We start from the raw sequence: 25,990 nt of genomic DNA on the forward strand, positions 1-25,990 counted from the left end.
GGAAAGAAAAATCGCCGAAAATGCAATTAGGTGATTTTTTTTAACATGCATTATAAGAGCCAGTATAACCACCTTCCAGATCTAGACATGGAGCATGTCCACCACCCCAGGAGGTCCTCTTTTGCCCCTTTCAGTCCAGGCGCACCTCCCCATTCCCCAAGGGGTAACACCCCTCTGGCTACCATCACCATAGATTCGATCTACCTCCTCTTACTCTGCATGGAAATAGAACCTTGCACTGTGTTCTCTTTGTGTCTGACGTCTTTGACTCAATATTGTTTGAGATCATCCGTGTCGTTGGATATATTAGTTATTTGTTCTTTGTTGTGTAGCATTTCATTATATGAATACACCATACTTTACATGTTGGTGGACATTTGAATGATCAGTTTTAGCTATTATGAATAAGATGATTATGAACATTCTTGTATAAGTCTTTTTTTTTTTTTTTGAGACTGAGTCAGCTCTGTCACCCAGGCTGGAGTGCAGTGGCATGATCTCAGCTGACTGCAACCTCTGCCTCCTGGGTTCAAGCAATTTTCCTGCCTCAGCCTCCTGAGTAGCTGGGATCACAGGCGCCCACCACCACACCCAGCTAATTTTTTGTATTTTTAGTAGAGATAGTTTCACCATGTTAGCCAGGATGATCTCAACCTCCTGACCCCATGATCCGCACGTCTCGGCCTTCCAAAATGCTGGGATTATAGGCGTGAGCCACTGTGCCTGGCCCTATATATCTTTTTATTGTGTACCTTAGCAATATATCTTGAAGATCTTTCCATATCAGCACATAGGTGCTAATATTTTTTCACATTGTGTAGTATCCCTTTGTATGCATATATAACTTACTCACCCATCCCTTAGTGATGGAGGTTTAGGTTGTTCTCAGTCTTTAGATATTACAAATGATGGGTCAATAGGCCGGGTCCAGTGGCTCATGCCTGTAATCCTAGCACTTTGGGAGGCTGAGGCAGGCAGATTGCTTGAGCCCAGGAGTTCAAGATCAGCCTGGGCAACATGGCAAGACTCCCATCTCTAAAACAAAATATAAAAATTAGGCCAGGCACAGTGGCTCACGCCTGTAATCCCCGCACTTTGGGAGGCCAAGGTGGGTGGATCACAAGGTCCGGAATTGGAGACCAGCCTGGCCAACATGGTGGAACCCCATCTCTACTAAAAATACAAAAATTGGCTGGGTGTGGTGTTGCGTGACTGTAATCCCAGCTACTCAGGAGGCTGAGGCAGGAACATCGCTTGAAACCCAAAGGCGGAGGTTGCAGTGAGCCAAGATCATGCCACTGCACTCCAACCTGGCAACAAGAGTGAAACTCCGTCTAAAAAAAAAAATACTAAAATTAGCTGGGCGTGGTGGTGTGCGCCTGTAGTCCCAGCTACTCTGGCGGCCAAGGTAGGAGAATTGTGTAAGCCAAGAGGTGAAGGCTGCAGTGAGCTGTGATCAGGCCACTGCACTCCAGCATGGGTGACAGAGTGAGATCCTGCAAAAAAAAAAAAAAAAAAAAACCAGGGACAGAAAAGCTCAACACTGTAAAGATGTCATATGTGACTTCAGTCAAAATCTAAATAGTTTTCTTGTGGAACTGCATAAAGAACAATGACCAATGACTAGGAGAGCGCTGAAGAATATTATCCTTCCAAATGCTGTAATATTATAATTAAGACAGCATGGGCCAGACACAGTGGTTCACATTTGTAATCCCAGCACTTTGGGAGGCTAAAGTGGGTGGATTGCTTGAGCCCAGGAGTTCAAGACCAGCCTGGGCAACATAGGGAGACATCGTCTCTACAAAAAAATACAACAATTAGGGGTGTGGTGGTGTGCACCTGTAGTCCCAGCTGCTTGTGAGGTTGAGGTGAGAGGATCACATGAGCCCGGGGAGGCCCAGGCTGCTGTGAGCCATGACCGTGCCACTGCATTCCAGCCTGGGCAACAGACTGAGACCCTGTCTCAAAATTAAAAAAAAAAAAAGACATAGGAAAAGATATATCAAACAAATGTTAACAAAATGCTGGTTTAGCAATAACAGTCAGATTCTGTAGAATTCATACAAGATCAGGCACATTCAGAGTGCTATGGCTGTAGACATTCTATATAATTTAAAGAGAAGAGGATCAAATGGGACAGAAAAAGATATTTCATTTTGATCAAAAGAATAATTGACTATCAGGAGTGAACCCTTAAACACCTAAAACATAACTTCAAAATATATAAGCCCAAAAACTGAACTAGGAAAAATTGTCAATGATGGGTATTTTAACCATCTTTCTCACTAATCAAATAGACTCCCTAAAATTTAAGATATGGAAGATTTGTACAGCACAGTTAGCAAGACCAATCAAATAAATGGTAAAATCTTTTCATAACCAGTAAGTGGGGTCCAGAAATACAACCGTGTGATGTGCAGACCTGCCTTATTTTGAGGTTAAAGTGGCCTTGGCGAGCCTGCACAGCTGGGGTGCCCCATCAGCCCAGGCCAGCTAGGATTGGTGCCACCTGGTGGCAGTTGTCTACTCCAGAATAAATCACTCATCTTTACAAGGTGGAATGTTTTTGTTTATACACACACACACACACACACACATATATACACATATATACACATACACACACACACACACACACACACACACACACACACACACACACACATATATATATATATATATTTTTTTTTTTTTTTGCGACGGTGTTTTGCTCTTGTTACCCAGGCTGGAGTGCAATGGCACGATCTCGGCCCACTGCAACCTCCGCCTCCTGGGTTCAAGCACTTCTCCTGCCTCAGCCTCCCGAGTAGCTGGGACTACAGGTGCGCACCACCAGGCCCAGCTAATTTTTGTATTTTTAGTAGAGACAGGGTTTCACCTTGAATTGACCAGGATGGTCTCGATCTCCTGACCTCGTGATCCACCCTCCTCGGCCTCCCAAAGTGCTGGGATTATAGGCATGAGCCACCTCACCTGGCCGTTTATATATTTTTTGAGACAAGATCTTGCTCAGTTGCCCTCCTAGGGTGGAGTGCAGTGGTGGGATCGTGGCTTACTACATCCTCAATTTCCCAGGTTCAGATGATCCTCCCACCTCAGCCTCCTGAGTAGCTGGGACTATAGGCATGTGCCACCAAGTGCAGCTAATTTTTAAATTCTTTTTTAGAGATGGGGTCTCATTCTGTTGACCAGGCTGGTCTCAAACTTCTGGCCCAAGCGATCTACCTGTGTCAGCCTCCCGAAGTGCTGGAGTTAGAGGCATGAACCATGGCACCTGGCCGGAATATGGTGGGTTTTTATTTTTATTTTTTTAATCTTTGTGCTTAGTCCAGATCGTCTTTCATGAATATGAATTACTTGAAGGAAAAACACACTACATTTTTCTAAGCCCCTACTCTTGTCTATAAAATGAAGAAGGCAGTTTGAGTCCTAAGATTTCTCTAGCTACGCAGGCCTATGAGTTGGCACTGAAAGAGCCTCCCAACTCTTGACATCGGCTGCTCCGACTCTCCTGGTTTATAGCTGCATCTGCCCCAGGGCCCTCCTGCTTGTGGCCTGGGCTGAGTTGTCTTCCGCTCTGGGCCAGTCATTGCTTCCCAGGCCTTTCCCATCTTGGGAAAATTTCCCCCAGGGTTATCCTCTCCCTCTCTCAGCCCCAGGTCTCATTCATCCCCTACTTTTTTGTTTGTTTGTTTTTGAGGTGGAGTCTTGCTCTGTTGCCTAGGCTGGAGTGTGGTGGCATGATCTCTGCTCACTGCAACTTCCACCTCCCGGGTTCTAGAGATTCTCCTGCCTCAGCCTCCCTAGTAGCTGGGATTACAGGTACCCGCCACCACGCCTAGCTAATTTATGTATTTTTAGTAGAGATGGGGTTTCACCGTGTTGGCCAGGCAGATCTCAAACTCTTGACCTCAGGTGATCCGCCCACCTCAGACTCCCAAAGTGTTGGATTACAGAGTGAGCTGCTGTGCCCAGCCATCCCCTACTGTTGTAGAACAAATTACTCATCTCTTTGATCATCATTATTTCCCCCAAAGATTTGGACTCACCAGATGACTCATTTAGGGCAATTTCCCAAAGTTTATGCCTCAGAATATTGGTTCCAAGAGCTATTAAATTGTTTAAAAGGGCTCAATCACCAATCTGGGAAATGCCAGATTAAATAAAAGTTTTTACTGCAAGACTTTTCAGAGGCCTTTAACATGCCAACAAAATATTCTCCAAGAGGAGATATAACACTTTTATCTGCAAGTATTGCCTTTGATTTTAGAAAACCAACAAAGGAAGATGTTTGTTATGGCAAGGATAATGCTATATTTCATCAGATCTTTTTGCATTTTCCTCTTTCTGGGTACTCAGGAATTCCTGACAGCACTCCCAGCCGCCATTGCAGTTATGTTGGGGCCATGTGACTAATTCTGGACAATGGGAGTGGAAGCGACATGTGTTGTTTCTGAGCCAAAGCCTGGAGAAGCAGAACACGCTCCTCCAGCACCTTCTCCCTTGGATTCAGTGATTGGTGACTGTGGAGGCCATTTACTGTGATGGTACAGAAGGAAAGCAGCCTGAATCACAGGGCACCACACAGAAGGCAGCTGACCTGGGAAGTCACTCGACTCAGAAGGGACTTCCCATGAGTTAAAAATTCCCGTGTTAAGCCTGAGATGCCTGGGTTGACTCCACAGCATGGCTGAGCCATTTGACTAACACATTAGTAGACAATGTGAAGGGAAGCGCCTGTCACTGCAGAGAGGTTCTTGGGAACGGGCAACTGGAACTGTTTGTCCCATTGGTGAGCTAAAAGGGAGGATTTCAGATGTTCCAAGGAGACAGAGAAGAGAGTGCCCACCAGCTGTCCTTATGTTTTTTTTTTGTTGTTTTTTTGTTTTGTTTTGTTTTGTTTTGTTTTTTTTGAGACGGAGTCTTGTTCTGTCGCCCAGGCTGGAGTACAGTGGCTCAATCTTGGCTTACTGCAACCTCTGCCTCCTGGGCTCAAGCGATTCTGCTTTAGTCTCCCAAGTGGCTGGGATTACAGGTACCCACCACCAGGCCCAGCTAATTTTTGTGTTTTTAGTAGAGACAGGGTTTCACCATGTTGGCCAGTCTGGTCTTGAACTCCTAACCTCAGGCAATCTGCCTGCCTCGGCCTCCCAAAGTGCTAGGATTACAGGCGTGAGCTACTGCACCAGCCGGTGCCACACACTTTTAAACAACTGGCTCTTGTAAGAACTCACCCACTATCTTGAGGACCATACTGGGGGGTGGTACTAAATCATTCATGAGAAACCCACCCCCATGACCCAGTCACCTCCCACCAGGCCCCACCTCCAACACTGGGATTCCACTTCACCATGAGGTTTGGGCAGGATGCCAATCCAAACCACATCAGCTTTCGAGCCTCACAGAATTGAGGAGAAGATCCCCAGCTCCATGTTTCACAGGGCCTGGTGTAAATGATCCACCTCTTGACCCTCAGACACTCCCCCTTTGCTGCCCCTAAGTTTGTTGTAGGGTAGTGGATGCCAGTAAGTGGAATCTCCTTTTTGCATTTTCAAAAAGGTGGCAGACTTACAGTGAGCCAAGATCGTGCCACCGCACTCCAGTTTGGGTGACAGAGCAAGACTCCACCTAAAAAAAAAAAGTGTGACACCTCCTGCTCCTCTTCCTCCTGCTTTCACCGTTTGATGCATCTGCCCCCATTCACCTTCTGCCATGATCGGGAGCTTCCTGAGGCCTCCCCGGAAGCAGATGCTGATACACTTCCTGTCCAGCCTGTAGAAGCGTGAGCCAATGAAACCTCTTTTTTTATAAATTACTCAGTCTGAGATATTCCTTTACAGCAATACGAGAACGGCCCACTTTCTACCTCCAGGGCTACAGAGGAAAGAAACTGAGGGATAAAGAAGGATGATGGTGAGAAGAAAAACATTTTAAAACCACAGCTACTGTTTAGCACACCTGCTCCTCCCCTGCCGTGGGTGACCCATGTTGGCCTCTTGATGTGGCAGAGTGGGGAAAATGCAGGTTGAAAAGGAAGCCCCTTATGAGAGTCGCTGTAACCAGAATAGCGAAAGTCCAGGGCTTTTTGTGTGTGTCTATTTTTTAGTGCTTTTAGCCACACCAGTGGTTTTCAAACTTTGGGCATGTCAGAATCACTTTTGGAAGTTGCTAAACATGCCCAGGCCTCTGCCTTCCTTCGCCTCCAGGAGATCCTGACAAGACTTGTCTTGTTTTAAATGTTCTCCCATTCCCTGTATTATCTCTGTATCCTCAGGGGTCATTTTTGTTTATCTTGATCTCTCTTTTCCAAGTTGCAGGCTTTCTTTTAATATTATTATTATTTTTTTAGCTGGAGTCTTGCTCTGACAGCCCAAGTTGGAGAACCACTGATGGAGGCCACAGTGCATATTCCAGAAAAGAAGTTCACAAGGTAATCATGGTTCGCGTTTTGCTAAATCTTTCACCCATGAAAATGAATGTACATCATTTTCTGAATCCAAATTTGAATGATATGATATATGCTTTTTTAAAACCCTGGTTTCCACAAGCCAGTTCCTGGGACTAAGAAAGAGCTGATCCTCTAGACTGGATAAAGAAAATGTGGCATATACACACGATGGAATACTATAGAGCCATAAAAAAGAATGAGATCCTGTCCTTTTCAGGGACATGGATGAAGCTGGAAGCCATCATCCTCAGCAAACTAACACAGGAGAAGAAAACCAAACACTGCATGTTCTCACTCATAAGTGGGAGTCAAACAATGAGAACACAAGGACACAGGGAGGGGAACATCACACACTAGGGGATAGGGGGCAAGGGGAGGGAGAGCATTAGGACAAATACCTAATGCATACGGGGCTTAAAACCTAGATGACAGGTTGATAGGTGTAGCAAACTACCATGGCACATGTATACCTATGTAACCTGCCCATTCTGCACATGTATCTCGGAACTTAAAGTAAAATTAAAAAAAAAAAAAAAAAGCTAACTCCACAGCAGCGTGGAGTTAAAGCATCGGAGTTCATCTGAGAGCTCTTTTGGTTTCCTTAGTGACTGGCTCCCTGAGGGAAAGTAGCCAAGTCCTCAGGTGGGGACCACTAGCACCCATCCCCACCCCCAGGCGAGTGAGTAAATCAGTGTGTTCCATGGGAGCCTTGGGGACTATTTCATCATGCTTGTTTGCAGTGACTTGTCTAGGCATGGGTCTTTGTACTGGGTACTAGGTGAGCCCTTTTGATCCAAAGTCTTGGGTCCTTTGCTATGAAAAATGTGCTTGTGTAATTTTTTGATAATTGCGTCCCCTGTATGTTTATTTTCTGGAAACTTTAACAGGAGAGTATCGGAAGTCTGGAATTGATCTTCCAGGTCACTTACCTTTTGTTTCTTATACTCCATTCTCCGATGTTTGTTCCTTCTGGGAAATTTTCCTGGTTTTGTTTTCCAAACTTTCTGAGACATTTTCTTTGTTCTCCGCAATCAGGTTTAATTTTCAAGGGTACTTGATCCCTGTCTCTTTCTTATACGGAAATTAGTATTGGAGAATCCTAGGTAGACTTGTCTTGTTTTAAATGTTCTTCCATTCCCTGTATTATCTCTGTATCCTTGGGGGTCATTTTTGTTTATCTTGATCTCTCTTTTCCAAGTTGCAGGTTTTCTTTTATTATTATTTTAGACAGAGTCTTGCTCTGTCACCCAGACTGGAGTGCAGTGGCGCGATCTTGGCTCACTGCAACCTCCACCTCCTGGGTTCAAGTGATTCTTTTGCCTCAGCCTCCTGAGTAGCTGGGACTATAGGTGCGCACCACCACACCCAGCTAATTTTTGTATTTTTAGTAAAGACGGGGTTTCGTCATGTTGGCCAGTCTGGTCTCAAACTCCTGACCTCAGATGATCCACCCACCTGAGGAGCAGCCCACAAGAGTGGTGGGCTTCCTTCTGGAACACTGAAGCCATAGGGAGCCAGTCTATACCCAGGGCCTGCTCTGGTCCTCCCAAGCAAGAAACAGGAAGCCCCAGCTCAGGAGGAATGAACGAGGAGAGAGAGGTATCCTCAGAGAAGGACCAGGCTGCACTGGGGTAAGGACACAGAGGCAGGGTCTGTGAAGAGGTGAGGAATGAGGGTAAACTCTCCAGGAAAACAGGCTGCAGAGGACAAATGGGGAGTGTTGGGAACAAAGGGAAATGCTGAGCTGAATGTGGATGAGAGAGAGCTCAGGGGCTGAAGTCAGGCTGAGGAGACCCAGGGCTATTCATATGAGTGGGCTAACTCGCCTCTGGATTCTGATGGGGACGTTGATGGGGGGAAGCCGCTCCCTCATCAGGGGTAACAGTAGCCCCAGGAGGTGGCTGAGGCCTTGACCTTATCAGCTGCTGCTGCTGTTTTAGACACCAACAGAAGAAGTTCGGCAGTCCTTGGCACTCAAGTGCTCAGGCCAGCAAAGAGGAGAGTCTGCATAGCAGTGGAGTTGAAGGGAGGCCAGATCACATCCCAGAACTAAAGGTCCTGCTGGTTCCAGATGCCATAGCCATCCATCACCTCTGGACACAGCTGCAAAGGCCATCCTGGTCTCTGCTGCTTTGTGTAGTCCTTCCCTGATTCCCAGTCAAGCATGGGTGATCAGGGACAGGAAAAGGAGGCCGGGAGAGTGGGTGTCTGGCCCTGTGCACTTCCATAGCAGAATGTGGTCACACCCCTAGCACACTTCCTAAGGAGGGGGTCAGACGCCAGGTTGCCCAGAATGCCACATGGCAATATTTGCAGAAAGATATACAACTACAGCCATTTTAAAAAACAAACGCCTGGTAGTAGCAAATTGATTTAAAAAAACAAAAACAACACCTCATTTAAGCTGGGCACAGTGGCTCATGCCTGTAATCCCAGCACTTTGGGAGGCTGAGGCGGGTGGATCACCTGAGGTCAGGAGTTCGAGACCAGCCTGGCCAACATGGTGAAACCCCATCTCTACCAAAAATGCAAAAATTAGCTGGGCGTGGTGGTGGGCTCCTGTAGTCCCAGTTACTCAGGAGGCTGAGGCAGGAGAATCACTTGAATCCAGAAGGCAGAGGTTGCAGTGAGCCAAGATTGTGCCAATGCACTCCAGCCTGGGTGACAAGAGCAAAACTCTGTCCACAAACAAACAAACAAAAAACACACACACCTCAACTCTCTTGGACTTTGCCTCAGCTCACTGCCTCTGGCATCTTTCCTAAGGAAACCATTTATTTTCCCACCTGAGTTCCTAGTAAGGCATCTCAGTTTTATTCTCTCCTTTGCAGTAAAGCTTAGAGCAAGAAAAATGGCAGCTGGCAGGTACCTTCAAGTCCAAGATTTCCAGAGAGAAGACATCTCTTCTCTGCAGAGACCCTCCCAGCCTCTCCCTCCCTCAAATTAGTGCATCTACATAGACCGTCCTCCTTATAAATACTGTCTCAGGATGCCAGCCCATTCCAAATCTACTTGTGATTGCGGAATCGCAGGGAATATGATTTACCGCAGGTTACAGGGCGTCGTGCCTTTTAGGGTACCTGCTCACTTTGGCCACTAGGTGGTGCACGGTGCAGTCTCTGATCCTCTCGAGCCTCAGCATTCAGCATGTCCACGGCCTCCTACTCCGCAGGGGGCGCTGATGAGATGAGGCTGAGGTCTAGGAAGAAGGCAAGGGCTTGGTTTTGTAAACAACTCAATTCCTCACTCGCCGATAACTTTTCTGTGATGCATATTCACAACCTGGTGCCATCCAAAGATCTAAGAATGAACATATAATATGGACAGCCCCCTCCTGGCATGATCTTGGGGTCTGATATTCTGTGGGTCTGTGCAGTTGTCAACACACGTGCTGGGGTGTCCTTGGGCACAGACTACAAGGACACAGATAGGTGCACATCCAGGCGCCAACTCACAGTAACCACAAACTCTTTTGAGCGCTTCTGTGTACCACGCTATCGGCCAGTGTTTTACAAATCATCGTGCTTTCCTCCCAGAAGCCCTTCAGTGGGGGATCCGAAGGGGGCGAGAGGGGCTTTCTAGTATGAAAGCTTACACGTGTAGTTCCAGCTGCCCGGCTTGCTGGCTGTGTGCCAGTTACTGCTCGCCAGTGAATCTACCATACCTCAGTTTCTTCATCTGCAAGAGGAATAACAGCAGGATCTACTCAGAGGCTTGTTAAGAGGATGAAACGTGATGGTACCTGTAAAGTGCTCAGAACGGTGTGTGGCATGCGTCGTAAGCATGTCACAAACGTTGGCTATTATTACCTCATTTTGCGGATAAGCAAGCTAAAGCTCAGAGAGGTTACCCTACTTGCCTAAGGTCACACAGCCAGCAGGGGGCTCAGCAGAGATCCAGACACAGATCCTTATGATTCCTCGCTGCCAGACTGAGCTTACAATCTGTTAGTCTATAGGCCAGTGATGCCTCTGGTTTCTACTTGTGGTTTTGATTAGCTGAGTACTATGTAAATTGAGAACACTTTCTCATTCTGCTAAAACAGTGTGGTCCTCATTTCTATGAAGTTCCCAGGTGATGCTGTTACCACCAGCAGCAGCATTACCTGGGAACTTGTTAGAAATGCAGAAAATCCTCAGGCCTCCCTCCAGACCTACTGCTCAGAACTCTAGGGATGGGGCCCAGTGGGCTGTTGCAGCAAGCCCCCCAGTGATCGTCACACACATTCAAGTTTGAGAACCCTTGCTATAAAATATGTGTCTCATAAGACCAAGCCGCTGGCTTACATTCAAAAATATTTACTTAGCATGATCTTGGCAGTTCCAAGAGGAATGTGCCAGAAACCAAGCAAGGAAGAAAAATAAATAAATGGAAATGGAAAGTGATCTGCTCAGAAGCCATGAAGTTGAGGGAGGAGGTTTGCAGAGTGGGATTTGGCCTGAATGATGCCTGAGGAAGTATGGAAAGTGGTCTCAACAGCAGGACTGTGTGTGCAGCTCTCAAAGTGGGTACACAGGGTCGTCTGCAAGTTCTGGGTGGATCTAGCACCTGGGTTGCTAAAAGTTGCATAAATGGCCAGCGTTCATACTTTCTGCTTGCTTGTACAAAGTCACTCTTTTAGAGCAATTTTTCTAAAATTGCTAGGCGAGGTCTGATAAGATTGGAGGAAGTGATGGCTCTCAGTCTCTAATAAGAGGCTTTTGTGGAGTGACACGTCACAGCCAGGGAAGGCTCACCTCTGTGATCTCAGCCTGTCTCACATCGGGGACCAGAAGGCAGCTTGTCCTGGAACTGCTTCATTCACAGAAGGCCCCAGTGAATATAGAAATGGCACATCGAAGGAAGGAGTAAGGAAAACAGGATGGCGAGTCCTCAAAAATTAAACAAAATTACCTTTTTATTTATTTATTTATTGTAGAGATGGGTCTCACTTTGTTTCCCAGGCTGGTCTTGAAGTCCCAGGCTCAAACAATCCTACCACCTCAGCCTCCCAAAGTACTGGATTTACAAGTGTGAGCTACCAAGCCCAAAAATAATAATAATAAACAAAAGAAAATAGATTAAAATGGTAAATTTTGTTGTGTATATTTTACCATTATGATCCAGCATTTCCACTTCTGGGTACATACACCAGAGAATTGAAGGCAGGGTCTCGGACAGGTATTTGTACAACCCTGTTGATAGAAGCACTATTCACAATAGGCAGAGGTGGAAGCAACGCAGGTGTCCGTCAACACGTGAATGGATGAACAGAATGTGGCACACGCACAGTAGGGTATTACTCAGCCTTCAAAAGCAAGGCAGTTCTGGCCAAGTGCAGTGGTTCATGCCTGTAATCCCAGCATTTTGGGAGGCCAAGGAGGGCAGATCACTTGAGGTCAGGAGTTCAAGATCAGCCTGGCCAACATGGGGAAACCCCATCTCTACTAAAAATAAAAAATTAGCCAGGTGGTGTGTGCCTGTAATCCCAGCTACTCAGGAAGCTGAGGCAGGAGAATCACTTGAATGCGGGAGGCAGAGGTTACAGTGAGCCAAGATTACGCCACTGCACTCCAGCCTGGGCAACAAAGTGAAACTCCGTCTCAAAAAAAAAAAAAGAAAAAAAAAAGAAAAACGCTCCAGAGACGGATGGTGGTGATGATTGCAGAACAGTTTGAATGTATTTAGTGCCCCAGACTGTGCACTTAAAAATAATTAAAATGGACTGAGCATGGTGGCTCATTCCCAGCATTTGGGTGGCTGAGGTGGAAGCATTGCTTGAACTCAAGAGTTTGAGACCAGGCTGGGTAACATAAGCAAGACTCTGCCTCTGCAAGAACTACAGAAATGAGCTGAGCCTAGTGGCTGCACACTTGTGGTCCCAGTCACTTGGGAGGCTGAAGAGGGAGGGTCACTTGAGCTCCCTCCTCAGAAGTTGGAGCCTGCAGGGAACTGTGATAGTGGCACTGCACTCCAGCCTGGGTGACAAAAGCAAGACTGTCTTAAAAACAACAAAGGATTGGCCAGGCCCACTGACTCTCGCCTGTAATCCCAGCACTTTGGGAGGCCAAGGCAGGCAGATCACTTGAGGTCAGGAGTTTGAAGCCAGCCTGGCCAACATGGTAAAACCCCGTCTCTACTAAAAATACAAAAACTAGCCAGGCATGGTGGCAGGCACCTGTAGTCCCAGTTAGTCCGTGGGCTGAGGCATGAGAACCACGTGAACCTTGGAGGTTCAGTGAGCTGAGATCGCACCACTGCACTCCAGCCTGGGTGACTGAGACTCAGTATATAAAAAAAAAATTAAAATGGTAAATGTCGTTGTGTAAATTTTACCACAGTTAAAAAAAAAAAGGTGGGGCAGGAGTTGAGCTAAATGAGGCTAGTTTAGGAGGGAACCCGGGCACAGGAAGCACGTCACTTCTGGTCGGGGGAGGAGAAGCCTGAATAACAAGCCCTGAACTGGGCAGCTGTGAAACGTGCACCTTGTTACCTTGTCACTAATTTCCTGCCGGGGATTCCGGAGCTGCTGTCATTGGAGCCCACAGGGGTAAGGTCAAGCTTCTCACTTTCCCTCCAATGAAGCTTGGATGTATGGGAAGAATTTTGGCAGTGTCAAGGTCTGAGTTCCAGTCCGTTCCCCTCTCTGGGCCTCAGTCTTCCCCTGGTAAGCATAGGGGCCGGGGATCCCTAGTGCTCCTTTGGCTCCACATCCCGAGCTCCATGAAACTCCTGCCCTGGTGAGTCTCCGAGCTCACACAGGCGCCCTGGTGCGCCTCTCCTGTTTTGTCTTCCTTCGCTCCTTCCTCTCCTGCTCTGCCATCTGGGTGGCTGATGCAGAAATGTGGGGCTGCCTCCTGATTTGGGGGCCCACATGGGCGATGATAAGCTGAGGCACAGGGGAAGCGACAGTCCCCATTCTCCCCAGCAGACGAATAATTGCATTCTCCCGGTGCATAATGAATCCCAGTCAGTCACGTCCCACCTACCTCGGTTCAAGGGGGTCTTTCCTAACCCATGGCTCACATTCCCATAAAGTCTCCTCTTTCTAGGCATGTAGAGAGGTCCTTTTTCCCTGTTATTGTTTTTGTAAAATAACTCTTGGGAGTTCGAGACCAGCCTGACCAACATGGAGAAACTCTGACTCTTTTGGTTCTTTTTTTATTCATTTTTTTTTTTCTTTATAAATAAGATGGGGTTTCACCATGATGGCCAGGCTGGTTTGAACTCCTGACCTCAGGTGATCCACCCATCTTGGCCTCCCAAAGTGCTAGGATTACAGGCATGAGCCACTGCACCCGGCCAAACCCTGTCTCTACTAAAAATACAAAAACATATATTTTGACCCCATCTTAGTAAATAAATACATAGATATGCATATGCAATAAAACACTTTTAAATAATCAAGAGAACAATAAACACAAAATTCCAGAGAGTGGCTGTGGGTGGGAGGCAAGTAGCATAAAAGTAGATAAGAGGTATTTGCAATTTGGTGATGTTCCATCCTTGTGTTGAGTGGCAGCTTCAGGGGTGTTTGGTATATTACTGTGCAGTATGATGTATATGTATGTTACATATGCTTTTTTTTCCCTTTGAGGCAGAATCTTGCTCTTGTGGTCCAGGCTGGAGTGCAGTGGTGCGATCTTGGCTCACTGCAACCTCTGCCTCCCAGGTTCAAGTGACTCTCCTGCGTCAGCCTCCCGAGTAAGTGGGATTACAAACATGCACCACTACGCCTGGCTAATTTTGTATTTTTAGTAGAGATGGGGTTTTTCCATGTTGGTCAGGCTGGTCTTGAACTCCTGACCTCAGGTGATCTGCCCACCTCACCTTCCCAAAGTTCTGGGATTATAGGTGTGAATCACCATGCCTGGCTACATATGCTTTTTTATGTGTTACCTAGTAAATTTTACAAAAATAATAACAGCAAAACACTTAATCTTTCTGTGCCTCAATTTCCTCATCTGTAAAATGGAATCAATAATAGTATCTTTGAGTTTTTGCACAGATTAAATAAATAAGTTAATATTTTAAAGCATTTATAACAGTGCCTAGCACATGGTATTGCTATATAACTGTTTCATAAAATAAAATTAAATAGGCATAGCCGGGGGCAGCGGTTCAAGACTGTAGTCTCAACTAACTGGGAGGCTGGGAGTTCGAGGCTATAGTGTGCTAAGATTAAATGTTTTGCTCACACAGGTAGTAAGAAGTAAACACAAGGACATGTCTGGTTCTTAGTGTGACAGTGTTTCTAGGGCATACATCTAAGAATGGAACTGTGAATTTTAGGGTTTAAGAATATTCAGTGGCCGGGGGCAGTGGCTCAGGCCTGTTATCCCAACACCTTAGGGGGCTGAGGTGAGTGGATCATGTGAGGTCAGGAATTCGAGACTAGCCTTGTCAACCTGGTGAAACCCCATCTCTACTAAAAATACAAAAATTAGGCCAGTGCGGTGGCTCATGCCTGTAATCCCAGCACTTTGAGAGGCTGAGGCAGGCAGATCACCTAAGGTAGAGAGTTCGAGATCAGCCTGACCAACATAGAGAAACCTCTTCTCTACTAAAAAGATAAAATTAGCCAGGCATGGCAGTGCATGCCTGTAATCCCAGCTACTCAGGAGGCTAAGGCAGGAGAATCGCTTGAACCTGGGAGGCAGAGGTAGCTGTGAGCTGAGATTGCGCCATTGCACTCCAGCCTGGGCAACAAGAGTGAAATTCCATCTAAAAAAAAAAAAGAATATTAAGTTTACAAGATAATGCCTAATTATCTCCGAGACGACCAATATACACTCTCATCAGGAGTTATAAGGGTGCCTGTTGACCTATGGCCTCTCCAACAATTGGTCTTGCCAGATGTAACTTTTGCCAATCTAATACACATAAAATAGTATCTGTCCCATTGTAATTTTTTAATTTCCCTGGCTACCCTCGAGTTAAAGAATCTTTTTGTTTAGACATGTTTCCTTTTCTTTGAAATATTTCTTTGTGTCTTAGTCAAAGTTACTAATTGTTTATTTTATGATTGGGAATTTTGAGGTCTGGCCCCAAGAACATGGAAATACTCTCCTATATTTTCTTATAAAGATTTTCTTTCACATATAAATCCTTAATCTAAATGGAATTGATTTCTATATTTGGTGTGAGATAGGGATACATTTTTCTCCTTTTTCTCCATATGGTTAATCAATTGATCCAGTGTCATTTAATAGACCCTTCTTCTACCTGGTGATCTGTGTCACCTTTGTCATGCATCAAAGTTTCATACAAGCATCAGTGTATTTCTGGGCTCTTTATTCTGTTCCATAAGTTACTTTGCCTATAACTATACCACTTTTACAGAAAGTCTTAATATCTAGCAGAGCAAATCCCTCATGTTATTCAATTTCTTTAGGGGTGTCTTGATTTTTTTGTTCTTCCATAAAAACTTTAGTATCGGCTTTCAGTTTCCATGAAAAACTCTATTGAGGTTAGTTGGAATTTCATTGACTCTGTATATCAGTTAGAGAGTTTACATCTTTATAATACTGAATTTCTTATCCATGAACATGTGTTATCTCTCCATTTATTTAGATTGTCTTTAATACTTTTTAATAAAGTATTATAATTTTCTTACTGTAGGTCTTATAGTTCTAGGTCTTGTTAGCTTTGTTGCTGTACTTTTTTGACTGTTGTAAATGATGTATTTTTACAATTGTTTTTTTTGTATGTTACTGATATATACAAAAGCAACCGATTTTTGAAAATTGATCTTTTAGCTAGTTGCCTTGCTAAAATATCTTATTACTTTGAATCACTTGCCTGATGATTCTTTTGGATTTTCGACCTAGGTAGTCATACCCTATACAAATATTGATAGTTTTGTTCATCCTTCCCCTCCTCCCTCGCTCCCTCCTTCCACCCTGCCCTGCTGTGTCCTACCCTGCTCTTCCCTCCCTTTCCCCCCCCCCCCCCCCCCCCCTCCCCTCCCCTCTCCTTCCCTTCCCTTCCCTACCCTTTTTCCTTCCTTTACCTTTTTCCTTTCCTTTCACTGCAATGTATAAGACCTTTGGTATAACGTTAAATAGAGGCAGAAATCATGGGCATCTTTGTTCCTGATTTTAAAGGAAATTCTCCTAAGATTTACTTACTGAAAACAATATGTAAGTTTTATGTAAGTGTTCTTTATCAGGTTAAGGACGTTTTCTTCTAATTTGCTAAGAGCTTGTATCATAAAAGGGTGTTGAATGTTGTCAATTTTTTTAATCTGTTGAGTTTATCATATGTTTTTTCTTTTTAAATCTGTTAATGTAGTTTTAGTTTGGACTCCTTTTGCTCTCAAGCAGAATTCTTTGCTCCAAAGCAGAGGCTGGAGCAAGGACTTAGGTTCAGATAGGTTATCTGAGAGCTGATTCCAGGAAGCAGGAGTGAAGGAGCAGGGAAAACGAGACCAGAAGGAAGGAAAGGCCCAATTAAAGGAGTAGGCATCAGAAGCTTGTTCTGAGACCTCTGATAAGACTACAGGAGGTCTCCCAGAATTGCCTACTGGCAAGGAAGAGTTTGGAAAGTATATCCACTGGCTCCTGTTCCCCCTTTGGGTGAGGATCGCATTCTAGGGTCCTTAACTCTCCTACACTTCTGGGAATCACTAGCTGGCAAGTAAATTGTTCCTAAAGCATTGAAGAAGACCGTGAGGCAACAAGCAAAAGAAGCCTGGTCTAAGTTTGGGGGTAGGTGGAGGGGTACTGGCAGCTTCAGGGGAGTCTAGGCTTGCACAAAATTATCTACTGTAGGAACAGCTGAAATCGGCAGAGAGCAGAAGTGATGTGACACAGAGCACCAACATAATAAATAATGTTTAAAACATTTCTTCTGTTGTTAAACCATCTTTGCATACCTGAGATAACGCCAACTAGGACGTGATTTTTTTTTTTTTTTTACACTGCCAGATTTGGTTTACTAGTATTTTTCTTATAACTGTTGCATTTATAATCATGGGTAAAACTGGCTCTGATGTTGCCTTCTCTGCCTGTACTTGTCTTGTTTAGATACTAAGTTTACACTGGCCTCATGGAAAGAATGAATGTTTTTATTTTCTCCATTCTCAGAAGGAGTTTTTATAAAATTAGAATTCCTAACCAGGCACAGTGCTGTGCTCCTATAGTCCCAGTTACTTGAGAGGCTGAGGCAGGAGGATCTCTTGAGCCCAAGAGTTCAAGACTAGCCTGGGCAATATAGCAAAACTCCATTTCTAAAACAAAACTAAATACTAATATATACATTTTTTTAAAAAAAAGAGTTACCCTTACTTGAACTTCTGCAAAAACCATCTAGACCTGGTATTTTCTTTAAGGGAAGATCTTTAAATTGCTGATTCAAGTTCTTTCCTTTTTTTTTTCTTTTCTCTTCTCTAGAAGACAGGATGTCACTTTGTTACCCAGGCTGGAGATCAGTGGCATAATCTTAACTTACTGCAACATCAACCTCCCACGCTCAATTCATCCTCCTAACTCAGCCTCCCAAGTAGTTGTGTCTACAGGTGCGTGCCACCACACCTGGCTAATTTTTGTATTTTTTGTAGAGATGAGGTTTTGTCATGTTGCCCAGGCTGGTCTCGAACTCTTGGGCTCAAGGGATCCTCCCACCTCACCTTTCAAAGTGCTGGGATTACAGGTATGACCCATTATGCCCAGCCTGATTCAATTTCTTTAATAGTTATAGAACCATTTAGACTTTTTATTTCTTCTTAAATAAGTTTGTTAAGTTATATTTTTCTGAAACTTGATCTACTTTGATTCCTATGTTGTGGCATAACTTATTTATATCTTCTTTATTTTTCACTGTGGTAAAATACATATAACCTAAAGTATACCAAATTAACCACTTTTAAGTGTACACCTCTGTAATTAATGTTACGTATGTTTTCATTGTTTCCCAACCCATCTCCAGAACTCTGTCATCTTGCAAAACCGAAACTAAACCCATTTACAGGACTCTCATTTCCCCTCCCCCACAGTCCCTGGCAACTGCTGCTCTATTTTCTGTTTCTATGATTTCGTATAACTGTCTTCCTAATCTCATGTTGATGTTTCCATTTACGTTCCTAATCATTTTTGCACAGACCTTCTCCTTCTTTGTGTATGATTTCACTGGAGACTTGCCTATTCTATTGAGTTTTGTGGGGAAGGGTTTTTGTGAAAACATTTTTTATTTTAATAGAGAGACAATGTCTCTGTTGCCCAGGCTGGCCTCGAATCCCTGAGCTCAGGTGATCCTTCTGCCTCGACCTCCCAAAGTGCTAGGATTATAGGCGTGAGCCACCTCACCCACACTTGATTAGGTTTTTTTGTTGTTTTACAAAACTAACTTGGTTTTAAGCTTTTCCCTACCATGGCTTTGTTTTCTATTGGATTGGCTTCTGTTCTTATCTTTGTTTTTACCTTTTGTTTTTACTTTGGGGTTTACTTTGTTTTGTATATTTTGTTGGATTGATTGAGTGATTGCTCTTATCTTTAGTTCCTTACATGTCACTTTTGGGTGCTCTTATCTTTAGTTCCTTACATGTCACTTTTGGGTTTAGTTCTGTCTGACTTTTGTACTGCTTAGTATAAGTTGGATATTGATTTCAGACTTCTTTTTTCTTCTTTTTTTTTCTTTTGAGATGGAGTCTCACTCTGCCACCCATACTGGAGTGCAGTGGCATGATCTTAGCTCACTGCAATCTCTGCCTCCCAGGTTCTTTCACTTCTGCAACACGAGTCCTGAGTGGACACAGAGTCATTGCCGGCCACCTAACCCAGACCGCCACCCACCAGAGTCCACCCCTTCCCTCACAGCTGGTACTTTCCCCGCAGCAATTCTGGATCACCTTCCAGCTAGGATTAAGGGTATCTTCCGCACTGAGTTCACTTTTCTTCCTTTCAGCTTCTTCACTTGTGGGGCACGGGCACTCATAGCTGCTGGCTCATGTGCATCTCGCATTAGGACCCGAAAGGGAAGGGCTTGTTCCTATCGGCTGTGGTTCAGAAAGTCCTAGGAAAACCTCTGCTCACGCCTGACTCAACGTGCCCATTCTCGAGGAGTAAGGTACCATGATTGGCCTTGTTTCCATTATCAGGTCAGCCTGTAGCCTTGGGGAGCAGAGACTTCAGCAGTAGCAGGAAGGAGATGCTGGGCAAACAAAACCAAAAGATGCTTAGGACCTAAAAATAAACACAGCCTTTGCCCTAAACAACCCCAGCTTGTTTAGGACAGACTTTCTCATTCGTTCACCAGTCCATGCATCCATCCACCCCCAATCCAGGAGTGATGAAGCAGCTACTGTGTGCCAGGCAGTGTCCTACACTGGATGGATTTACCAGTCCATGAGTTTCAGTTTTTGCCCTCATGGTTGACAGGCCAGTGTGGGGGAGAGGGAGGTTGATGTGTCAATGGTTAGAATGCAGTAAATATTTCTATCAAATAGATGGTCACATGCCCAGTATGTCCCAGCCAAGCAGGGCCTGCCCAGGAAGGATGGGAGACATTACAGGAGGAGGTGGGGGTGGGAACTGGGGCCTGTGGGTTCAAGGGAGGACGCTGGGCTGCAGAGGCCTTGCTTGGAGAGGGAATCATGCCAACCCCACTGTCTGTGCAGGTAGGATTCCCAAGCACTGTGCCTTCCAGAAGCTGTTTGGAGCACTCCAGGTGTGGATTACCTCCCTCCCCCAAGCCCCTCACGATGAGAAAGGCCCCAGAACCTTCCTTTGCTGTGTTGCTTTTCCCTCTTAAGGGTCTCCTGGGAGTCCAGCTCCCACCACTCCTCTTGTACCTGCTCAGGTGGGCTTTGACGGTCACCATGGCAGGCTATCATTCATGGTGACTTCACTTTTTCCTGGGTATGTGACCTTGAACAAAGTCATTTAAACTTGCCATGCCTCAGTTTCCCCATCTGTAAGATGGGGACATTAACAGTACCTGCCTCACAGAGTTAGGGGTTAATTGGTTAATATTTATAGAGTGCTTATGACAGTGTCCCACCTGTAGTAAGTGAGTGTTATTATTATTGCTGTTGTTTTGTTTATTATTATTATTATGATTCTGACTCAGTGGAGGACACAGAGTCTCCACTACAGCAATGCCCCCACTCCCATCCTGCTGTCCCAGCCCCTGGAACCACCTCCACAGCCCCTGGCTTGATTTTCAGGGAGGGTTCCTACTCTCAGTACTTTGCTGGCATGGGATCAGATTCCTCCAGGCTGGGGGTGCAGCTCCACCCTGTTCTCCTTTTCTCTGCTGTCCCCAGGTCCCGCCCCTTCCTGCCTGCATCATTCCCAAGTCCAGTGCCCTGTCCAGGGACATTCCTGGGTCCAGGCTGACAATGGCAGTGCTTGATGGCTGTGCACAGGAGTAACTGCCTTTGGCCTCAGCAGTGAGGGAAGGGCAGGACCTCACCCTGCCCTCCCAATCTGGGAACAGAGCTTGGCCAAAGTCTTGAGGATTCTGGGGCATCACTTTGGAAAGGCTCCATCTCGGGTTCCCCTGAGAAAGCAAGAAGACATGCTCTTCCTCTTCCTGATTGCAAGGGGTCTTAGGCAGAACTGGGGGATGAGAATGTGTGGCAATCCCCCAGGAAGGTCCTCTTGTCCATTGAAATCCGTGTCTTACCAGCTCACTGCTTCAGGGGCTTCCTCCCTAGGAATATACTGAAACATCTCAGGCCCCAACACCCCCAGCCCAAGGATCCCTCCTGGAGGGAGGGAGAGGATGGAGGACATCAGGCAGGTCAGAAGATGGAGGTCACGGTTTGGGGGTGTGGCTGTAGCTAGACTGACCCCCATTCTCCATCTGTGCCTGGATTGCTGGGGACTATTATGAGATGCATTTCCTGAGGCTCTGGGCCTCAAGCTGGCCCTGAATGAGCTGGGTCAAGGTCAAGTTTAGGTTGAAAACTGAGTGGAATGTTAAGGTTTATGCAGACTTACACCGGGCATTTAGCAGGAGAAGCTCCAATTCCTGTCCAGGGTTCGTTAGAAAAGCCCAAGTCGCTGTCCCCTTTTGCTATGGTGACTGCATGTCCTGGACAGGTCCTGCCTTTGGATGGTCACCACCCAGGGGTGACTCCAGCAATGGATTTCATGGGATTTGGGGTTCATAGGCCTGACTCTCCCCTGTGCACACACAGTACGCCAGAGTCCTGTGTATACGTGTCTCACACACAGGCATGTGTGCACCCGTGGCCTGCCCCGCCCCTTGCAAAGGAACCAGCGGGGAGGACTGGGTTCTGCCCTGCTTATCAGCAGCTTCCCAGCTTCCTCTGCCTGGATTCTTAGAGGCCCGGGGTCCTAGAACCGGCTGGTGCACGTGGCTTCCCAAAGACCTCTCAGATAATGAGAGGAAATGCAGTCACCAGTTTGCAGAAGGCTGGGGATTTTGAGCTGTGGCTCAGACCTGCACGCTGACCTGCGCCCTCCGTCTCCCTCCAGGCAGCCCTTGGCTGGTCCCTGTGAGCCCGCGGACACCACCAGAAATGTTCTCTTTCAGTTGCGGGACCCTGACCCTGAGCCTGACCCTGGCCCTCTTTGCCCTGGTCTGCTGTCCAGGTAAGCCAGGTTCTTGCGGCTCCTGATTTGGCACATGCCAGCTGAGAGGGTGGGGGTGCCCCGTTTCCTGTGGCTTCAGGTAGAAGAGATGGCCCAAAAGTTGCTGAGGTTGTGTTTTTTTTTTTTTTAAGACAGGGTCTCCATCTATCACCCAGGCTGGAGTACAGTTGTATGATTATGGCTCACTGTACCTCCCTGGGCTCAGGTGATCCTCCCACCTCAGCCTCCTGAGTAGCCAGGGTCACAGGTGAGAGCCACCACGCCCAGCAAACTTTTGTATTTTTTTTTATAGAGATGGGGGATCTGGTTTCGAACTCCTGGACTCAAGTGATCCACCTACCTTGGTCTCCCAAATTGCTGGGATTACAGGCATGAGCCACCACACCCAGCCTGCGGAGGCTTTTTAAATGTTTATTTTTTATTTTGATTATAGACAGGTTCCTGCTCTGTTGTCTAGGCTGGAGTGCAGGCTGTGATCATAGCTTGCTGCAGCTTCCAACTCCTGGGCTCCAGTGATCTTCCTGCCCTGCCTCTGCACTGCAGCCTCCCTTCCCCAGAACCACTGCAGGGCGTGCCACGCCCCTGCATGCCTTTGCCCACGTGTCACCGTCTGGGTGAGGCCTTCTTGGCACACACTATTTAAGCTCCCTTTCTGGAGCTTTCCCGCCATCTGACCGGCTGGGTGCTCTGCCTGTCACTGTTCGCTGGAGCCCCGCCTGGGCAGCATTGGGTCTGCTTTGATCATTGCTGTATCCCTAGAGCCTGCTGCTTTGAACAAAGCAGGTGTTCAAAAACTGTTTATGGAAGACAGAAAAGGAGGGAGGGCCACAGAGGAAACAGGGAGGGCTTCGTGGTGCAGGGGACATTCGGGCTGACCTTAAAGATCAGTGGAACCCTGCTCCACAAAGATGGAGCACAGCCTGAAGAAGACTCATCTGGAGCTGATGGGCAGATGGGCTGGAGGTAGGAGAGCCAGAGGTGGGGTGCCAGCTGGGGGGCTGAAGGAAGGAGAGCCAGAGATGGGGTGTCAACTGGGGGTGGCCCCCTGGTCTAGCTGGGGCCATGACACCTGACGAGGGGTGAGTAGCAGCCGGGCCCCCCACGGCCTTTCCTCTTGAGCCCCTGACTCAGGAGCCAGACTGCCTTGGTGGACAGCTCCACTGGAGGGAGTGGGGGGACAACCACTGCCCAGTGTTTCTGGTCTTCCAGGGTCCGGTGAGAAGGCATTCAAGGTACATGTGAGACCAAAGAAGCTGATGGTTAAGCCCAAGGGGTCCCTCGAGGTCAACTGCAGCACCACCTGTAACCAGCCTGAAATGGGTGGTCTGGAGACCCCTCTAAATAAGACTGTGTTGGCTGAGCAGACTCAGTGGAAACATTACTTGATCTCAGACATCTCCCAGGACACGGTCTTCCACTGCTACTTCATCTGCTCCGGGGAGCAGGTGTCATCGAGTTTCAACGTCAGCGTGTACCGTGAGTGGCTGTGCCCGGGGCCCTCCCCTCCCCTGGGGCAGATCCTCTGTCTACTGAATGCACACGGAGCCCCTCTGTGCCCACTCATGGGCACTATCGTGGTGGGCCCCACCTCCCTGAGCTCCTGTGGTGACAAGGAACAAGATCCTTGGTTGGATGCCTTGAGCCCAGTGGCATCTCAGAAGCAGACAACCCAAGTTTTGAGTCTTGCTTAGGGGAGGACAATCTAACCAAGGCTTAGCCAAATCCAGAAGTCATTTCCCAACATAGCTGAGTCACCTGAGCACCCCATGTCTTATGCCAAGTAGTTGGGGTCACCATCCAGAGTGCTGGCTCCATCCACCTCATGATGAGAGGGTTGAGGTGTCACCCAGGGTTTTTATCTTCCCCTTAGGGCCCATGGCAAATCTGTGGCTATCACACATCTGCACATGAGCCATGAAAATTTCCAGATGGGCCGGGATAGTACGTCTAGGCTCTAAGGGTGTCACCTGGGTCCATTCCATCATCAGCTGCAGTGGACCAATGAATAGAAAGATGTCTTAAATCCAACATAATTCTCCCAGGGTGGGAGGTGGGGTGAGTGGGGTGAAGTATTCTAGTTCAAAAGGGAATCCAGGGTAGCCCCTCAGGTGGTTTCATAGGTGAGGAATCATGGTGACCATGACCCTGACGCTGGAGAACCTGGGCAGGTCTGGCTCTGGTCCCAGCCCCTAAGTGAGGAATGGAACCTCACGTCACAGCTCAGCTCCTTGAGTGCCCAGTTCCAATGAGCACTCCCATCTAAGTCTCTCTCAACGTCATCACCTAACTGTTTAATTTTTGAAATTTGTATTTCGTTTCTGAAGGAGAGGGAGACAGGTGCAAACTTTCATGTCTTTCCAGCTGGCTGTACAATTTTTGAACCTTGTCCTCGTGAATGCCTGGTCACCCGAAACCATCATGTCTGTGAAACTACCACCCAGTCCAGGCTTTGTCCTCAACTGCTGCCCTCTGCCTCTGCACTGGAGAGGCCCAGGCCGCCTCCTCCCAAACCATGATATACCACAGTGACAGGAGATGGCCCTGGCCGGGAGGCTGCTGGGACAACACCCCCATCCTGACCGGACCTCCCTCCTTTGTCCCCTGCAGAGCCTCCAACGCAGGTCATCCTGACGCTGCAGCCCACGTGGGTGACCGTGGGCAAGTCCTTCACCATTGAGTGCAGGGTGCCCGCCGTGGAGCCCCTGGACAGCCTCACCCTCTTCCTGTTCCGTGGCAATGAGACTCTGCACAGTCAGACCTTCGGGAAGGGAGCCCCTGCCCTGCAGGAGGCCACAGCCACATTCAACAGCACGGCTCACAGAGAGGACCGTCACCGCAACTTCTCCTGCCTGGCCGTGCTGGACTTGCTGTCTCGCGGTGGCGACATCTTTCACAAACACTCAGAACCGCAGATGCTGATTATCTATGGTGAGGGGGCTCCACGGATGGAGGGGGAGTGAGAAGGCACTCTCAGCCCCGTGGGGGAAGAAAAGCCTCGAGCCCGACTTGGGAAGCACACCCAGGCCCCCACCCTTTGCCCCGAGGCTTCCCTCTTACTCCCTCTTCCCCCAAGTTCTCTCCGCATCCCTAGCTTGGGCCCCAACAGTTCCAGAGGTCAGGACAGCTCAACTAGTTCCTTGGCCACCATGGAGCCCATGGCCTTGACCGCTCTCCCTGGCCTTGGCTTCTCTCTACAATGAGAAGTTTGACCTGACTGCCCCCCGAGGTCCCCAGAGCTCTGCTGTTTGGTGGCTCTGCATGGCCGGCACATTCCCTGTCCTCAGGGAGCTTGGCATGAACTCACTCAGCTCTGCCTGAGAAGGGGCTTGGCTGGGACCATGCCACCCTCCAGGCCATGGTGTCCAGCAGCTATACACTGGTCCCAGGGCTGCTGACAAGAGGACATCTGCCCTTGCAGTCTCACAGAAGTCCGCTGGTAGCCTGAGCCCAGGGCCACCTTTCTTCCAGATAATAATTTTAATGCAGACACTATTCGCCACTCATCTCTACAACCTGGGGTGACTGCAGGATGGATGAGCGGGCGGCAGGGGCTGGGGGCCAGGTAGGGGGTCGACTTCCACTCTCTTTTGGTCCCTGGTATCTGGGATCACTGGACGTCTAAGACCCTTGCCCTTCCACCCCCAGAGCCCGTCCCGGACAGCCAGATGATCATCATCATCTCGGTGGTGTCAGCGCTGCTGTTCCTGTTTGTGACATCCGTCCTACTCTGCTTCATCTTCAGCCAGCACTGGCGCCAGCGGCGGACGGGCACCTACAGGGTGCGAGCAGCTTGGAGGAGGCTGCCCCAGGCCTTCTGGGCATAGCAGGCATGAGTGGCGTGGCTACCGCCATGGTGGCCACTGGAACTCAGTGTGGCTCCTCAGAGTTGAGGTCCAGCTCTGGGCGAAGGACTGTGACAGGCAGCAGAGGACTCTAGGGACATCGCCTTTTCTAGCCTGAATACACACTCCTGGACTGAGCCTGTGCCCACAGTGTCTCC

General features: G+C 47.5%; 1 protein-coding gene across 5 annotated transcripts; it reads left to right on the top strand.

Annotated features, from left to right (window-relative positions):
- The first annotated feature begins 5,710 nt into the window (after positions 1-5,710).
- Positions 5,711-25,970, top strand: ICAM2 (intercellular adhesion molecule 2). 5 transcript variants are annotated; one of them, XM_032241990.1, is made up of 6 exons: positions 12,862-12,980; positions 19,334-19,495; positions 21,874-21,990; positions 23,200-23,466; positions 24,598-24,918; positions 25,636-25,970. In XM_032241990.1, the coding sequence occupies exons 3-6, from the start codon at positions 21,918-21,920 to the stop codon at positions 25,812-25,814; spliced, it is 840 nt and encodes a 279-aa protein (XP_032097881.1). In that variant the 5' UTR covers positions 12,862-12,980; positions 19,334-19,495; positions 21,874-21,917; the 3' UTR covers positions 25,815-25,970. The 5 variants fall into 5 exon arrangements, with proteins under 5 accessions (XP_032097879.1, XP_032097878.1, XP_032097881.1 ...); XM_032241988.1 differs by lacking the exons at positions 12,862-12,980; positions 19,334-19,495 and adding an exon at positions 5,711-6,433; XM_032241987.1 differs by lacking the exon at positions 19,334-19,495 and having other exon boundaries at positions 12,849-12,980.
- Positions 25,971-25,990: the final 20 nt, after the last annotated feature.

Source organism: Sapajus apella, unplaced genomic scaffold (genome assembly GCF_009761245.1).
Source record: "Sapajus apella isolate SASKATOON/1434 unplaced genomic scaffold, GSC_monkey_1.0 scaffold48, whole genome shotgun sequence".
Taxonomy (NCBI): Eukaryota; Metazoa; Chordata; class Mammalia; order Primates; family Cebidae; genus Sapajus; species Sapajus apella.

What these genes read in the sequence shown, in the direction of transcription:
- ICAM2 (XM_032241986.1), top strand. Translation starts at nt 13,010, where the DNA reads ATGAAGCTTGGATGTATGGGAAGAATTTTGGCAGTGTCAAGGTCTGAG. An exon ending in TGCCCTGGTCTGCTGTCCAG is followed by an intron (nt 21,991 to 23,199) that starts GTAAGCCAGGTT and finishes CTGGTCTTCCAG; the next exon opens with GGTCCGGTGAGAAGGCATTC. An exon ending in GCAGATGCTGATTATCTATG is followed by an intron (nt 24,919 to 25,635) that starts GTGAGGGGGCTC and finishes TTCCACCCCCAG; the next exon opens with AGCCCGTCCCGGACAGCCAG.